The sequence below is a fragment of the Polypterus senegalus genome, chromosome 4, assembly GCF_016835505.1.
Source record: "Polypterus senegalus isolate Bchr_013 chromosome 4, ASM1683550v1, whole genome shotgun sequence".
NCBI lineage: Eukaryota > Metazoa > Chordata > Cladistia > Polypteriformes > Polypteridae > Polypterus > Polypterus senegalus.
This window is the reverse complement of record NC_053157.1, coordinates 169,610,995-169,629,618: the sequence shown is the minus strand read 5'-3', so window position 1 is coordinate 169,629,618 and position 18,624 is coordinate 169,610,995. Positions and strand designations below refer to the sequence as shown.

General features: G+C 37.3%; 1 protein-coding gene across 1 annotated transcript; it reads right to left on the bottom strand.

The window, feature by feature from the left end:
• Positions 1-7,642: 7,642 nt before the first annotated feature.
• Positions 7,643-17,675, bottom strand: ndufc1 (NADH:ubiquinone oxidoreductase subunit C1). Its single transcript, XM_039751664.1, has 4 exons — positions 17,536-17,675; positions 16,893-16,996; positions 10,646-10,733; positions 7,643-7,700 (listed from the first exon to the last, which is right to left on the bottom strand). The coding sequence occupies exons 1-3, from the start codon at positions 17,621-17,623 to the stop codon at positions 10,674-10,676; spliced, it is 252 nt and encodes an 83-aa protein (XP_039607598.1). The 5' UTR covers positions 17,624-17,675; the 3' UTR covers positions 7,643-7,700; positions 10,646-10,673.
• Between the last annotated feature and the right edge of the window lie 949 nt (positions 17,676-18,624).

Sequence of the window (18,624 nt, the reverse complement as noted above, 5' to 3'; positions counted from 1 at the left end):
CTTACTCTTGAGCATGCAACGTACAGTTGGCCATGTAAGAAGCAATCTTGTGTCAAGCCAATGGCAACCTTTTTTTAGAGTCTGGCCCTTGTGACTTATTTATTGTCATAATGAAGCACACCCTAAATGGAAATTGGAGGTATTTGAATTGGAATGGAGGTTGGCGGTCCTTGTGTGCCTCTGCCGCAAAATAAATTGCCTGTAAATGGAAATAAGAAATGAAACCACCAAAAGGAGAGGTCAGTTCCGAAAGTTCCTTACGGCATAATGGTGAAAACCGCCAAAAAGAAGGCGTTATTTTCGAAAGTTCGTTACGGGCCACGTCGTGAAATGAAACATACTAGACATTTATAAGTACAGTGTAAAGGATGAGCATGGGAAATTTGGGCATCCTACGTATATTGGAAGTCGCCGAAATAGTGAGGAGGGGTTTCCCCTATGTATATACAGGTAGTCCCCAGGTTACGGACATCCGACCTACGACTTACGAACGGGCCGCAGCTGCAACGCATGCGCCTCAGTAACTGCCACTCCGTCATCTTCGGCCTGGGGACGCTCTAAGCAGTGGCTGGACGGAGGCTGAAGGGGGGCTATTTAGCTGCTAATGCAGTGTAGTGTCCCTCGGGCAGATCCTGGTGGCAAGCGGTTTCACTGCCCGCCCATCACACACAGGTGTTGGGTGTTCGGTGGGCGGCTGGTAATGCTGCAAGCAGTGGCTGCAGGGGGGCGATTTTGCTGCTCGCGCAGTTTAGTGTCCCTCAGGCAGCTCCCGACAGCAAGCGGTTTTTACTTCCTGCCCACCATACATGGCTGCCCCGTTCGTTCTCGGCAGCTGGTAATGCTGAACGGAGGCCAATGACGGTGAACGGGGAGGCGTGGGGTAGCATTGTAGTGTGCATCGGTTGGCTGCCTATTGAATGGGGGCAATTTACTACCCGCCTTTGGCCGCACTGTGTTCGTTCTCAGTGGGTGGACGCTGAAGGCAGCATACTGTAGTGGAGGTGACTGTGAGGTGGGCTGGTGATGAACCGCCCGTTGATGCCCCCATTCATTCTCAATAGCAAGCCTGCTTGTACTGTTATGTACACAGCAGAAAGTTGTCTCTTGTCAGTACATCAGATGTGTTGACGACTGGTGCCTTCCTCCTGTGATAACATGTACAGCGCTGTGCAGAAGAGCTCATCTTCAAGAATGACAAGAATGTCTCTGAAACACAAATCTGATGCAAGTGCTGGTGATACGGTAAAGAAGAGAAAAACCATCACCATTGAAAATAAAGTAGAAATTATAAAAAAGTCAGAGAGAGGTGAAACTCCATCATTCATTGGCAGAGCACTTGGTTACACTCGGTCAACAATAGCATTTTTTAAATTTATGTACCTGTTCCGACTTACATTCAAATTCAACTTAAGTACAAACCTACAGTCCCTATCTCGTACGTAACCTGGGGACTGCCTGGTATACAGTTTAGGGGTACACCCGTCCCCCCCCCCCTTGGTGTTGCAATAGGACGTGAAACATACCTAACTTTTGTAAGTAAACTGCAAGGAATGAGCACGAGAAATTTCAGCATCCCACCTATATGGAAAGTAGGAGAATTAGTGATGAGTCAGCGAGGGCTTTGCCTTTTATATGTATAGATATATTGTATATGCACCTCACACACACACACATACTCAAAGAAATGTATAAGTGAAGATAACTGACAGCTTGTTTGACCTACCAGAGCACATGCTGGATGAGGAAGAGAAAGAATGAACACACACACTCATACCACAATAAAAAAGGCAAAGGTTCACATGGATCAAGGCATTAAGCCACCTCTGTAACAATTTGTCTGTCCATGCAACATGTTTACTTCATTTATTTTGACCCAATTTGTTTAGTTTTTAAATTAAATATTATTGAAATTTTCACTTGATTCAATTTCCTGTCCAGTTTATTTGTCCACATAATAAACTTTGTATAGTTTAATGTACTTGCATTGTAAAATCTTCATTGAGTAATTTCTTATAGTATCATTCAAGTGAAATTTACATGGAAGTACTATATGGACCATTCAATACCAATTTTGTTTTTAACTTTGTTTTATTGTGGAGTTGATTTTTACCCTTCCTCCACATATGGCTGTTGTTTTCACTCATTGTGAGTAAAGCAGCCAGATTCTTAATTTGAACCTCCTGATGCAATACTTCATTCATAGTAATGGCTTGTCCCAGTATGCAGGCTGTTATTTGACATATTCTTACCAGTGAATATTGGTATGAGAATAATGACTTTGGTCGATGATGGGATCAGGTTCAGGTTTGGTTCTTGATTTGATGTTGAAATATTTACAGGTACCCCATGATGTGGATACACTGGTAAAGGAAATGCATGTTTTCTAGGTGAGAATCCATCATCTTACTTCTCTCATTAATTTTTTTAAATGTTGCTTTGGCTGGTTTGTTTATAAACCCCCACCCTTTAAAAAAGAAGGAAGAAAAACTAAATGAAGCAGAAAATTTATTTGGAAGCTGAATCAACTTTTTAATATTAAAATCAGTGACACAAATAATCATTTTTTAGAATTGTAGAGAAGTAAAAGACACTGTCATTAATTTCTGAGACTGAGGGCTGAGCTAGGGTACACCATCTAATTAAACAAGAGGCTCATTTAACAACAATTATTAACCTCATATTAAGAAATTTTATAGAACTTAAACCAGCAGCTTACCAGGACCAATGCTGCTTACATCTGGACCAAGTTTAGATGACATCAGATAATTCTACACAATTCCATCTATTTTCTGGAGCCGTTTGTTCCATTAGAAGTTTATTGTCCCTTTATTGTCATATGTTCAATTAAATTCTTCTTTGCTTGTGCTAATCAACATGAAACAATTTGCCAGGATCTGGGGGCCATCATTAGTGAGTGTAACTACTTTACCTTAAATAGCTACCTTTACCTCAAACACTTCTCCCTTCCTTTAATTGAGAAACCTCACAGAATAAAAGCACAAGATATGATATATATTAGGGATACACAGAATGTGTAAAAAGTGTTGCATTTTTTGCTAAATGTATTAAGCTGTTTCCGTTTTTCTCCTGCACTGGTTATGGATGACACTTTCAAACTGTGCCTCCTGTTCTATAGAGAACTAGAGATATGTCACATTGTATTGCATTGTGGGGCATGGATTCCATCTATAGAGGATTGTACTGGTGCGTTTGTAACAAATAGTAGTGACCTGAAAAGGGAGAAATGAATAAATGAATGAGACATTAACAACATGCAAGTAGAATTAGCTTGTCAAGGTGCTTTCTCCATTTCATATCGTTGGGAGTGTGAGTCTGTTACTCCAGCATTGGGTACAACAAAATAATAACCTCTTAAAGAGAAGCATGACTTTCACAGGGAACACTCATACCCACATGCACACTGATGCAGAGCAGGGACAGTTTAGCAGCCAAGGGAAGAGGAGAATCCCTCACCTTGTCTTCTGTCATTGATTTTATAAATATTTATTCATGAATCCAATTTACCAGCAGGAGTGCACAATGTGGCAGGAAGCTAGAGTACCCAGATGGACGTTTTGCCAAAAGAGAAAATGCAAAGTATACCCTGTGCAAACAGACCTTGTCCAGTCTGAAAAACAAATTCAGATATCTTGAGGTTCTAACCACTGTGACTCCATAATGAGCAATGATGTTAATATTGTATGTTTAAAAATAGGACGTGTTAAATGAAAACGAAAGTAATTTAATTACCCATTGCTGTAGTTGGTTGTAATGTAAAAAAAGACACTTCTTTGGTATTTTATTAGCATTTTTTAATGATTTGTTTTTCATGAGTACCTATGTTACTGGGTATTTACAAATGATTTATTTTCAAAATATTAACTTTGAATACACAAACATATGAAAATGGCTGCCATGGAAGTGCATTTCTGTACGCTACTCTGAGTTGCTTCAAATAACACCAACTTTAATGAGCCAGGATTGCAAGTATAGCAAAATCAAGCAAATGTTGCCTTTCTTTCCTGCTTAAGATTTGTCGTAGGCACACAATGTTAGCAGTTATCAATGGATAGTGACAGCTGGGAAGTCATACTGCAGAGGTAAATCCACCTAAATACCCTTCAGGCCTGATGTCATTGAACAGATGACATAATTTATCAGAGTATGCACAGCAAAGAGAAATGAAAACAATACCATTGCATTAAAAGCTGAGCATAAAACAAAGGAGGTGGCACAACAGCTCAGTGGCTAGTGCTGGGGCTTCATAATCCAGCATCCTGGGTTTACTATTCCTGATTACTGAATGAATGTAGTTAAAATATTCTCACTCTATCTGCACAGGTTTTCCTCCTACTTACACTTGTACTTAGTAAAGATATGCTGCTTGAAGGGTGTAATATTAAAAGCAAGACAGATTGATTATTATTTGAACTAGTGGTCTGTAGAAGCTCCAGTTCTGATTGTGACGGGCAAACTCTGAAGGGAATCAAAGCTGGAGAGATGGGCTAAAGAAGATTTGGTTTGGTAGTCACTGATCAAGTTGGATAGATATTTACGTGTTATTGAAAATAATATTTTTATTGTAAGAAAACTATAGTTATACTAGACCATGTGTTTTTTCATAAAATCATATGAACTTCTGACCCTGTGAGCACCAATATGGTTTGTGCAGTGAGGTGCTTCAGCTTGCCAAAGAAAGAAAGCACATTAGATGCATTTTTACTTAGCAAAGTCCAAGTCGAATACTAAGGGGTCACTGATAAAGAATAAAGAAATATGTTAAAAACCAAGGAAGCAGCCAAAAGGGCCACACTTTGTCAAATTTCTGTACATTCCACATCTGAAATGTCATCAGAAGCAAGAAAAATGTCAATTAGCATTGGAAGGCATGTCCCAAAGGAATACTGGGACTGTGCTATATCAGCCTGTTTTCTTTTATGAAATTAATCCCATAGAGTGCTGCTGGGATGCCCTGGAGATGTGATCCTCTGCCTGTCAGGGGCCAGCAACTTCCACATGCAGTGAAACAGGACTGGAATAACAGAGGAGCACTGACTCAATCCATCACAGGTGTCAAGTAGTAGAGGCAATCACATAAGACACTGAAGACTGGAAGGCATCCATTGTTAATGTTCAAAATTATTGTTTTCTTATTACTGTATTATCATTTGTCATTTCAGCAAAGTAGACTAAAATTTCTGTCCACCAATGCATTTCTTTACTTTATCAGTATAATGTAAAGGTTTTTGTTTAACACTGTTTTAACCTCTAAAGTATATTGTATTTGAAGCTAATGTAAAGTGTGTTTTATGGAAATACATTAATGGAAGAAAAGGGAAAGTAAAATTAACCCTTTTTGCCTGAATGCAAAGTATCACATTTGAAGAAAGTGCAACTTAACACCAGCATATTTACAATTGTTTTTGGAAAGGTCTCGCTTGTGAAGAACATTGCATACTATTCTTGAGTCATTTGACTGTGGGTCTTTTTTAAGATGAAATGAATAAATGTCTAGTGAATTTATGCTAAATTATCATGCATAGCAATTTCATGATACAATACACTCAAGACAACCTAAGCCTACATTTAACCTTTCTGGTGTATAAGCATGTATTTTCTGCAATGCACAGGTTGTTGGAGGTAGATGCCTAAAAGATTTAATAGTGTGAAAGCTTATCTGCAGGCAAAATTTGCACATAGAAAGCTTGTAAAAGGAGTGCTGAGGTTGCAAGTGTGAATTTAGGCATTGGCTATGTACTTGTTTTGGAGGAAGTAGGGAAATTCTACTACTTAAGTGCAGGTACAGCAGTGATGGCAACAATATGAGGTATAAATTGGATTTTCCGAAAGCTTTCCCCCATTCTGACTTCAAAAGGAGTCTCTCTGAAATTGAAGGGTGAAGTTATAAAAGCTGTGTGGGTGTAGTATGCTCTAAAGAAGTGAGATGCAGATGACAGAGATGTAACATGAAGCAAAGCTGGAGAGAAAAGAGGCAAGAATGATCAGGTAAATGTGTGTGTAGTGTCAGAGGGTGAAAAGAGGATGTACTGTATGCTGAGTTAAGAGAAAAACTTTGTGAGGAGGCAATAGGTGTGGTGCTGAAGAAAAACGAAACTAAGAAGAAACAGACTAAAGGTGCTTTAGGAATATATAGCAATATATACAGCAGAATGACTGGGTAAGGAGCTGCAACAAAATGGATGTGGAGGAGATCAGGCTAAGAGAGAGGCCAATGAAAACCTGGTTGGAGGTAGTGTTGGAAGATATGAGAAAAATCAGACTCATTTCAAAAGAATGCACATTGGACAACCCAGAAAATACTTGTTAAACTAGTTATAAACCTCTAAATTACAGTGATCATTTTATACTACCAGTGGAAGCTTCAACCCATTAAAATTATGCCATTTCAACACAGTTCCCCTTTGTAAAGCGTGGGAGAGGTAGCATTTTATTAGTAGGCAGTATTTTTCACAACAGACACTAGGGCACTTCTTAGACAAAAACACAGATTAAGTAGAATATTGAGTTTTAATGAAATTCTCATGCTATCTGCAGTTAAGGTGAATTTGAAAGCCGTAAAACAGGTAAAGCCAAACTGTACACATTGAAGAGTATAGCTCCCCGAATGACCTAGTCACAGCTCAGGTCTAAAGCATGTTGAAATATTGTGGAACCGAATGAAGAACACCATCCATCCAGAGTCTCCATTATAGTCTGAACTGAGGTTGAACAGTTCTCCAAAGAAAAATGGCTTATTTGGAACATACAGCTGTGTTACGTTTGTGCAGGCTTATTATATAAATAAAGTATTATTTGGCTTTAATGATTGTACAAATAAATTCATAATTCAACATATTAATTTATCCAGGTAGTCTTATGTATTCTGAAGGAGCTGAAGTCCACCCTAGGACTACTTCCATCCATCCATTTTCTAACCCGCTGAATCCGAATAGGGTCACGGGGGTCTGCTGGAGCCAATCCCAGCCAACACAGGGCACAAGGCAGGAAACAATCCTGGGCAGGGTGCCAACCCACCGCAGGACACACACAAACACACCCACACACCAAGCACACACTAGGGCCAATTTAGAATCGCCAATCCACCTAACCTGCATGTCTTTGGATTGTGGGAGGAAACCGGAGCGCCCGGAGGACCTAGGACTACTTAACTGTTTTTTTTTTTTTTTTTCTTCCTACACAATACTATAAGAGAAATCCAACACAGATCTTGTGATAATGTACAAATTCCGCAAAAGTGACACTCCAGCCATAAATGCACCCAGGATCCAAATGCAGTTAAACAGATTAAAATAAATGATTATATCATTTCATCTGTTGTTACTATGTGTGAAAATGCCCAATACACAGAGGATTAATTTACCCTTTTTTTTTTTTTTTAAAAAGTCAACAGCAAAACTTTTTTTTGTGTTGTATTAAAACCAACAGTATTAACCACACCATCATAGATAACTATTTGTTTAAAACACTTTTTTATGCTAATAATTTTTTAATGCATCTCTTGTTAAATTACCAAAAAGCATTAATATTCATATAAATATGTTTATTTCAATTTATAAGCGAAAGATTTCATACAGTCTAGATCCTTAAAATAATGTACATGAAAGCTCTTTTAATCTTCAGGCATCCGTCCAAAGACATACTATAGTCTTTCACTTTAATGCCGTATCTGGCCAGGTTACCTAGGAAATAAGCAACACAGGAGTGAACAAACCAATATCAAAGTCTAATAAATGTAGCACTTAAAATGCACAACTGATTTTCAAGAAATATTTTTCTCCCACTGTACATTTCCTATAACAAAAAATATTTAAGAGATCATGCCATTACAGGATCTAAGTTTAATTTTTGCAGCAACTAATAAATGATAAAACTATACTGAAAGCTCCATAGCATTTCATATTGTGCTACTTCTCCATAGTATGGAAGAAATTTGACTATCATATTTAATAGATGAGCACAAAAAAGAACTTCAGTGGAGTGGAAAAACATGCATTACCATTTACGTCTATAGCATTTGGCAGTGCATTAAAGAGGCTATTATTCACATAATGGAAAAGAAGTCCTAATAAAAGGGATCTGGTCTTTGTGCAAAACAAATTTGTTCTCAAGTATTACTGTACACATTTGCCACTTATTTGTGCTCATTAAAATTTTATCAAAATAAGTGACAAAATGTTTTACTGATAGTTGCACCTTTCTTGGCATAGGCTTCCATCTGGCTTTGAAAGCCTACATTGAAGAAAGATGAGAAGCTCTTACATCAATCAGGATTTGACTGCATCATCCCTTGATGAATTTTCAGCTGGACCATTTTAAATAGCCCACACCAAACCACCCAAAGTAGTACAACTAACCATTTAGGACCACCCAGTGACAAAGCTTTCAAAAGAAATGATAAGATTTTATTTTCCATAAAAAAAAAAAAAAAAAAAATGAAAATTTATTTTTTTTTGTTTTTCAAAAGTCTGCATCTCAAGCCAAAAACATGTCTAGTGATTCTACAAGAGGAAGATTCTCAGAGAAACCTCAGAGATGTTTGGCACGGAGGAGCGAGGGCCAAAAAATAAAAATGACCATAAAGCAATTCCAGAAAAATGGAGTGTTCAAAGTAAAATGCCATTAACCCCCAAGGTCACTTGGGAGTCTTTTTCTGTAACTTATCCTTTGACATCACCTGTACCTCATAAAATAATGTTTCCTTTATTTGAAATGATGGTTTACACTATTTTTTGTCTGATGCCACTTAACTTATATCAGTAACATTTGGTACAAGAAGTGTTAACTTTGTTTTTCCTCTTTTTCTCTCTTCATTAGTTATGAAAAGCACACACACAAACCACAACTGCAAGCCATTTACGACAGTGCAGTGCTTTGTTAATTCAACTGTTTCCACTTCCACTTTAAAAAAAGAGAATAGCATATATGAGTTACAGTTCCAAATGAAGGGTTTGAATCCTCATCCATTCACTGTTGTTGCAAAGTCTACATGTTCTCCTGTTGTGTACAATGTAAGTTGATTGTTGACTCCCATCTGACCCTGTACAGGCGAGTGTGGAACTGTGCTCCAGTGTGTTCTGTCAAGGATTCTTGAACCTTATGCAACTCTAAGGGCCGATTTATACTTCACGCTCAGAACGCGTATGCGCCCACATCATGGCTGGCACACGTTCCCAGCGTTCATTTCACGCGTCCTCTGAGCAGGTCCTCGACGCGTGCGCGAGTTGCAATACCAGCAAAAAGTCGGGGGGTGCAGTGTGCTAAAAGTCGGAACAGGACGTCAGTGTCTCTGTTTACTATCTACATGTGACAGAAAGCCTCTATGCAGATCCTACGGGATGAATGCTTCGATGTGGTGAAGCAAAATGCCAAATTACAGATGCATTTGTGGTGCTTTTATATTCAAGCGTCGCATATTCCCAAACTTAATGATATGATACATTTTAATAGTCTCATATACCATCTTTTGTGCCGTCTTTTTTATTTTTGCAACTTAACAACAGCAACATAATGTATAGCATTATATTTGAGCCACTGAGAAAAAAATAAAAGGACACGGTGAAAACGTGTATTTTGTGACTAAAGTGGAAATTTCAGCTTTAATCTCAAAATGTCCACTTTAACCTCGTAGTTTACTTTATCATTAATGCAGACCATCGTAAACGTCATCCCAGTTTTTAATCGCTACGAGCTTCTTGGACCCGACAGCAGCGGAAAGCATGATATTCCAACTCTCTGCACATTTAGAATCTTTAGATGTATACTTGATATCACTTTCATGATGAAATGCATTAAAGTGTTTATGTTACATTTTACATATAATTTCGTTTAAATAATGAATACTGTTAATAATTACACACATGGGGAATAATTACACACATGGGGGTGTCACGGTGGTGGAGCGATAGCAGTCAAGGGACTGTTTCTCATTCGTGCCCAATGCTTGCTGGAATGGGCACATCCCTGGATTGATGGATTTAATCAATAAACATCCTTTTCAGAGATATTGCGGTAAGGTGTCATCGTAATTTAATAGGCATTCTAGGCAATTCGCAACACAGAGAAGCCGAACATGTTCTCACCGTGATAATATCTCGCACTGCCACCTGGTGGCTTCCTCCAGATTTACGTAAAGTACGAGCACAAGTATGAACACTACAACGCTTGCGTAGCAGGAGCGTCCGCTGCAGCATGCGTCGCGTGAAGTATAACTCCGGCCTATATGGAATTAAGCAGATACAAGTATGTCTGGTTGGGTGTTGAGAGCTTTCTTTATTGATCTTTTATCTGGCAGTGTACTACATGCAATCTTTACGGTTCCTTGTGATTATATAAAAAAAATATACTACATGAAACATCTTATCCTCAAAGGGCATGTGCCCTTAGAGGCATCTAGTTATGGAAATAAGGTCATTTTCTACTACAACAAACTTTTCAAGTTCACTAGGACCTCATCTGACATTTGTGTATCTCCTTCTTTAAGTGGCTCGCTATCATACATGGTTTCCAAGTATTTGCAGAACTGGCTACATCCCTGTTGAAACTGACCAGAAGGAACATAAAGTAAAACATACAGGTTTTGTCATTTTACCATAAAACACTTAATCAGCAAGTTTAGTATACATACACATGGCATGTTCATTTCTGCTTATTCTTCACGACAAGTTATTCCTCCTTTTATATTCTTCAACATCATTACTGTGTTGCTTAATAAGCTGTGAAGATTAAAATGAAAAGGTTATAACCATCCATCCTGAATTAATTAAAAAAAAACAAAAAACACAACAAAAAAAAAAAACAAAACACAAGTGCTTCAAGATTGAAATGAAAAATGATGCAAGCGTAATTTATACTGGAATCATCCATAATATTGTAAATGAAAGTTAGAAACAAAGTAAAGAAAGAATGTCTTTCTTGACGTGGGGAGAGGGGTGTTGCTAAAAGTGTTTTGTTTTCCAGTCTCACCATGTAAATTAGAAATGCATTTTGGATAGATAAAGTACAGTGACTAGCTAGACAGGCGTTACTTTTAGTTCATCTTGAAATTCAAGAGACAAAGTACTTCAGGAGGTATATTTTCTGGAGGTGTACAACTGAGTGATAAATGTGATAAATTACTAAGTACTCTTTAAAAAATATGTGCCAAGTAAAATACACATTGACCTTTTTATATAAAATCTTTGTTTAAACTTGTATTTAAATAGTAAAAAATACGCTGCATATCTTAATTAACATGAGATTATGCTCATGTTTATTTAATAAGGCAAATGAAATCCTAAAGACAATTTTGAAAACCAAAATGTTGGCATAAATTCCGACCCCATCATATGATGAAATATATAATTTCACATTTCTAGGTATATATGGTGTTTAGCTAAGAAATTAATATGTGGGGTTGAAAAACAAAGGGTTCACAGATGCAATTTCCAATTTCATTGACTTTCATTTCTCATCAAAGCTAGTTATTTAATTCTTGGTTTTAGGCTTCTTAGCTAGAGTCCCCCCATTCCAGGGGGGCACCTGGACACAATTTTTATTTGAAATGTTTAGGCTACATAGTTGAGTGTAGCTGAAATACTGCCAAAACTTATTGTGAGGCTACAGGGTGGGGACAGCTGGTCTGGTCTGCATAATGGAGTGTCTGATTGGTTCCACTAACTAGGTTCCCATCAACTGTGTTTTGGATTAAAGTATCTTTTGCTGTTTGGTTATTACAAGGTGAAACCAATAAGAAGTACCATATTTTAAACTTTTATACTACAAATATGATACAAGATGAAATAAATTTCATTACGACACAAGAAAGGGTATACAAAATAGATTTTTTTCACCGTGTTTTAAAAATGATGTTTTCAAGTTGGTAGCTATCATTAGCAATACACTCTTCAAGATTATTTCTGAATGCTCGCATGACTTGTTCAGCTATTTCAAGGGGAACAGCGTTGATTTCGTGGTGAATAGTGTTCTTGAGGGCTTCAAGGTTTTAAGGTTGGTGTGTGTATACCTTTGACTTGAGATAATCCCACAAAAAGAAATCACACGGAGCAAAATCAGGCAACTGTCAAGGCCACCCAACATCGCCGCGCAGGGAGATCAACATGTCCTGCAAAATTTGCTTGGATCTCTGCGCCATATGACCTGTTGCTGCATCCTGTTGAAACCAGGCCTATCCACCACATCCATTTCTTCTACTTGGGGCAGCAAAAAGTTCTCTAGCATTTCAATGTAACAATCTGAAGTGACGGTGACTTACACCATCCTCAAAAAGTAAGGGCCTACAATGCCAAATTCTGCAACGGCACACCAAACTGTAGCATACTTATTGTGTTTTTAGCCCAATAGCAAAAGTTCTGCTTATTTACGCAACCATTCAAATGGAAATGTGCCTCATCGCTGCATAGGATGATGGTATCTCGAACGTTTCCAGAATGTTCGCGTACAACTCTCTATGGCTCTCCTAGTCTCTCTCAGCGAGTTCCTGCACTGCCATCATTTTGTATGGACAGACATTAAGGTCTTCATGCAAACTCTTCCTCAAAGACATGTTGCAAATGCCTAAAGCAGAAGCCTGTTTGCGCGCTGAACGTCTAGGAGACTACAAAATTGATGCCCTTACAGCTTGGATATTTTCATGTGTTCGTACAGTCCGAGGACAGCCTGGAGATTTTCTGTTCAATGTTGTGCCAGTCTGTCTAAATTTAGCCACCCACTGAAGAATCATTTTCTGATTTGGAATATCACCATTAGGAGGAATGCTGAAGTGCTTTCAGAAGGTGCACTGCATAGTGATGATGGATTCACTGTTTTTTGAAGAACGCTTCAACAGCGAAAGCATGGTGTGCAATGGACCAAGGTATGTTCCCAACTGAAAACTACAAAGGATCGCCTATCAAAAGGACCCCCATCCCAACTCACTCGGCTGCTTCTACCTTGTGCAATAACCTTGAGAAATGTGGTACTTCATTTTGGCTTCACCCTGTATAAACTGGTTACGTCAGCTGCACCTCAAATGGAACACTTTAGAACACAGGTTACAGTATGTAATTAAGCTAGAACGTTGACTCCATAGGTTAGGTAATACAGTGCTGCAGGATTAAAAGTTCCAAAAACACTATAACCATATAATCTTCAAAATTTGATGCCAAAACCATAAGCAAATGGTAAATAATGCACCAGCTAGCTAGCATTCAAATCAAAGGGAATTTAGGTCTCATGCAATGTTTAAAACTCAGATCATTCCAACTGCTGTCTTAAATTTATATTTACAAATAATATAGCCAATTTTTGTAACCATGAAAGTTTTACTTGTTTATTTTAGTTATCTGGCTATCTGTTTTTTGAGATTTTATGCATATTTGGCTTATCATGGAAGACATTAATTGAGAGGCCTAATGTCCTCCCTCTATTCCCATAGTGTCTGCCGCAACTACGTTTATTGACTACATCATTTTCATCTATTTATAGTTTTTATTTTCAGGTCAACTTGTCCTTTGAATTGGGTTATTGTTCCACCTATTCTACCTTACAAGGTAAACAATCTGTTTACTTGTATTATTTGTTTCACTCAGGCTTTGCTTTTTCCATTTGGCATTTTTCTTCTACTCATAATTTAAAATTACTACTGTTAAATGCCGAGTCTGTGAAGGACTTTCTCGTGTTATTAATCATATTATCATATTTTAAAAAGTTAGTTTCATATTTGGCTTTTTTGCCCGTGTCTCTTTGGGGGGTTGAAAATTGTTTTGCTTTTTATCTACTTCGTATTAATTTTGATGGCTGTTTCGGTTAATTATTGTTATAGGACAATAAAATAAATATTGTTATTCTCATTTTTGTTCTTTAGACAAGTGTGTGTAGTTACACTTACCATTCTGTTCATGTATTTTCAAATATTTAGAACTTTAGGGAGTGGTGTTAGCTTACCTACCTGTATATGGTAAGTAAAAAAAAAAAAAAACATGAAGTTTACACATAATCAACACTGATAAGATATATTCCATTTTGGTTTATACGTGTATGATTTGCTTTGTCATTCCATGTCAAATCAACCAATAGCCGACGCACTTCAGACTCAAAAAAAATTCTGGAAAAAATATCAGGTGTTAGTCAGGAGACACCCCGTAAAAATTTTCTGAAGATACAGCCAGTTTACCAAGGAAGGGGCGTCAATTGTACCCAGCCTCATTTTTCCTCAAAATTTCACATAGCTCAAGAACTAAACCACCACGCAAGCTCAGACTTTGTATGCTGGTGTACTAATTAGTACATTTGGTCCAGATGACCCTGCGTGGTCAAAGCAGCATCTTGTAATTGAACAAAACTTGAGTTTTTGGCTTAGCTATGGTTCTGAAAAAGCAATAAACAGAAAAGTAACTATATCAGGGTTTGAAGAGCACACTTGGATTTCATTTTCAGAGCACTCTTAATGGAATGTGGGAATGTACAGAGATTTTTTTAAATACTTTTCATTTATTCTACATTTTCCTTTCTCAAAACACAAACCTTACTTTTCTTACGCAAATCTTTCATGTCTATTTTCAATCTTAAGCATAGGCTGAATGCACCATGTGTGAATAATGGTAATCATTGAGTTTTCAATCAGCAAGTTATCAAAACCGTCAAACTTTTTTTCATACCAAATGACGTTCTCTCTCATGTTGCTGAACAGAGAATGTGATTCTCCATAGTCAAAAGAGTACCTAATACTAAAGAATACAGAAGATGGCATACTCAAAGTCAGTTGGGTGTCTGGTGAAGACAGTCAATGGACTGCCCGAATATTCAACACTGAAGCAGCAGACGAGATCCTGCCCTCTCACTATCACACGCATCCCTCACATTAGACCAGTGTCCTACTGGAGGCTATGTTGGGTGCATGATAAAAAATAAGTTTGACTGGTATGATTTTGTGACAAGAGTAAAACAAAATCAGACATCCTGATGTTTCATGCATCCAAATTATCCTGCACTGTTCTTCCATTAGCCACTCAGAGACCATTACAGTGTGCCATTGCACTGCTTGGTGCACCTACAACAGTCAGTGGGAGGCAGTACTATCTTGACCTTAGAGATAAATGCACTCTGTGCTTCAATTGAAACAGAAATTAAATGGGTCACATTTCTGCTGCTGTAATACCAAGATGTTAACATTTCATTATAACTACTGTTGTAGTTAATGATAAATCGAGCAGCTATTGTTCATGTGTTGTGCCTAATGTGCCTTTTGCAATTTATTTTTTTCCATTAATCCTATATTCAAGTTAGTGATGAAGAACTTGACAAATGGTGAATGTAAACATTGTTTAGAATGGAAAATAAAAATGAGAGATTCACATAAGAAAAGTAAGGATTTCTTTTTTGAGAAAGAAGGGACCGTGCAGGATATAAGAAAAATAATTTTAAAAATGTCTGGACGTTACAGCATATTAAACATGCCCGAAACTTACACCAAAAAATATTTTTTCACATCTGAGGGGTCTGCTGATCAAGCCCTGATGCAGCCAGTTTGTTTAAATCTTTTAGAAAATTCCTGTGTGGCTATCTAAACATGGAAAAAAATCAGGTGGCTGTATCAGTTAGAAGTATGCTTTCTGAACACCCAAACATGGCACAGCCAAAGACGCAATTTTATTCCCATTTTTGAAAGTCTGCTATTATTATGTGGTGTCATCTGGACCAAACATTTTGATTTTGTCACATACTATAAAGGTAAATATATGCAAAATCTGAGCCTGCTAGGTGGTTTAGTTCTTGAAATCTGGTCTGTTGAAATTGATGAAAAAAATAAAGCAGTGTTCAATTTGACACCTGTTTAACCTACAATTGTTTCATCCTGGGTATGACAGTAATCTGCATCCAGCCCTGCAAGTAGGCCCTCCAACCTGCAGGGAAAAACCTGGAGGTTGCTGGCAGAATTGGCACTCCAGCCACCATATAAAAAAAAACCTCACACTGTTTCATTCCATCTGAACTAGTGTGGTGCTGAGGTGTCACCCATTGCATGGCTGCACTCAGGCCATAATCTGATTTGTCACAAACTTGGCTGTATCTTGGAAAGTATGGATCTTGCATCAAAATAATTTTACAGGGTGTCTCCTGGATAACATGGGTACATGCACTTGGTACTTTTTCAGAATTCTTTCAGACCGAAGTGCGTGGGATTTCTGGAAAATTGGTTGAGTTGACATGGAAGACCCTGAGCTCATTACTGCTCCAACTTTCTGACTTGCCCAAAGCAGATCTGCTTATACTTGGACGTCATATAACAACACATGGGATATTTTGAACCATGCATTATTTTAGGGCACTTGACTACAGCTTCAATATTCTTTACATACTTTGGTTTGTTTACATTTTGTCATCGTCCACTCTTTTTATATGTTGCATAGATATGTAATAATTGATTCTTATCTTTTAATATTATTCATTTCTTTTTCATTCTTAGTTATAACACAGTTTTGTTTTTGCAAACAAACGGGCATCAATCTTTTTTTTCTGGTTAAATGAGAATATATTCATTCTTCTTTTATCACCTTCCTGGCTTTGTTTATTTTACAAGACTGTTGTGTTGCAAAAGTTTTTATTTCTGTTGAGCATCTTTTTTCTATTTACAACATTTTATTGTAGTATGTGTCAAGTACAGTTTTAAATATAAATTACTAAATATAGTTTACTTGAATATTAAAAAAAAAAGTTATGTTTTATCCATTTATTTATGTTAGGGTATCAATGGTCTTGCACATCTGGTGCAAAACCTTACCTTGAGCCCCAAAAAGACTAGGGACCTTATTCTGGCCATACTGGGTGCCAAACCATTGTGGCCACTTATATAATGTATGTATTTTCAAGCCTTGTACTGTGCAAAAGCAACTCACCAGAATCCAAATGGCTGCACTGCTTCCAAAGGTCAGCCCTACTCGAAACCAGTTTGGGGTACTGTAGTCAGGCTTCCTCGCAGTAAAAGCTGAACGTGTCAAAACTACAAGAAAAACTGTGCATTAGAAAAATACCATTCTTAAAGGGAAAACATTTTATTCTATTTCGGTCATTTATTGATTGCTTAATGGCACCAGCTTCAAACTACAATAAAGCAAATAAGGATTGCTCAACTTAACTGCTCTGCTAAGCAATAGAAAAAATGCATAGCGTTGCTGTTTTATGATTATTAACACAATAATAAAATAACATATTCATATGGACATGTCACTTTAAGAAATGGGCTCCGTGACATCAACAATGCCAAGGTCTCCTTAAAACCAGTTTAATTTTGAACACTGAACTGAATTTTTTTTTTTCAATTTGGTGCTACAAGCCAATGTGTGAACTGCTTAAAAGGGCATTCTTATAATTTGTTTTCAATCAACACGTCATTGGTTCCACATCGAGCATATCAGCTTTAAGGTCAGACTGGGGCCCATTAGCAAAACATAAAACCAATACTCGGTAAAAAGTTAAAAGGACAAGCGTAATTAAGACTTAAGAAGGAAAAAATAAGCAAGAAACTGACATCGTACTTACATTTGTTAGTGGTCAGAGACCTAAAAAAAGACGACTTAACACCATGATGAGCCCTTTTGCAACAAAATACAATGCTCGTAACGATCATGCGACACTCGATTACGAAAACATACACAGGCACATCACCCGAGAACAGATAAATGGATGGGAACCAACCCTCGCGACCACTTGACGGCTATTGGCCAATGACTGGCTTGAAGATTTGTGCCAATAGCGTCCCAGATGTGAAAATATAGCTATTGGTTAGTACTGTATATCTTAATGTGTGTTGTAGGTGTAGGTGAAGTGTAAGTTGTCTCCTTTTACGTTAATTGTTCAGTATGATTAAAATTCAAATTTAAAGAGAGTATTTTATTGGTTATGAAATTAATATAAAATTCCGAACAAAAACGACAAGGAATGCATCCACTTTAAGTGGTGTTGTTGTAGAATATTATTTCAAAATCGGCGTGATTTCGTTGAAATGTATTCATTCATGTTGTGAAGCTGTTTTTACGGTCACAGCCTGCTGAATCGCAAATATGACACCCTGCTAATGAGTGAAATACGCAGTCCAGCTAAACAAATCGCTTTTACCCATCATATATTTTCAGTACACGTTTTTCGTCTATAACCCGTATGTTGTTTCAGTTGAACTTAAAATGCAGAAACGTCTAGGGTGATCATATTTTTACAGTACCAAACCTTTTGTGTATGTGTGTTAACTAATGATAATTAGCACCCTCATTTATTTAATGATTGCTTTGTCTTTTATCAACAGAGAAGGATCAGGGTAGGGGACAAGCAAATTTCACATATAAACACATATACTTATACATCAAATCACCACATATTTAAATTTAATTTTATATTTAATTAAGCATTTGTTACATTTCTTTGTGCATCTCGGTGCAGTTAATAAGTTACATTTATAAACTAACTGCATGAGCATAGTGCACAAACGTGAATGAACAAACTCGGTGCATTTAACAGTGCATCAACATTTACTGTTGCTTCTTTAACAAACACTGTACAGTTTTTTCTTTGTTTTCAAAGGTCCATATTGAATGTTAATGCACTATTGTATGCATTAAGTTATGTCCTTTTGTA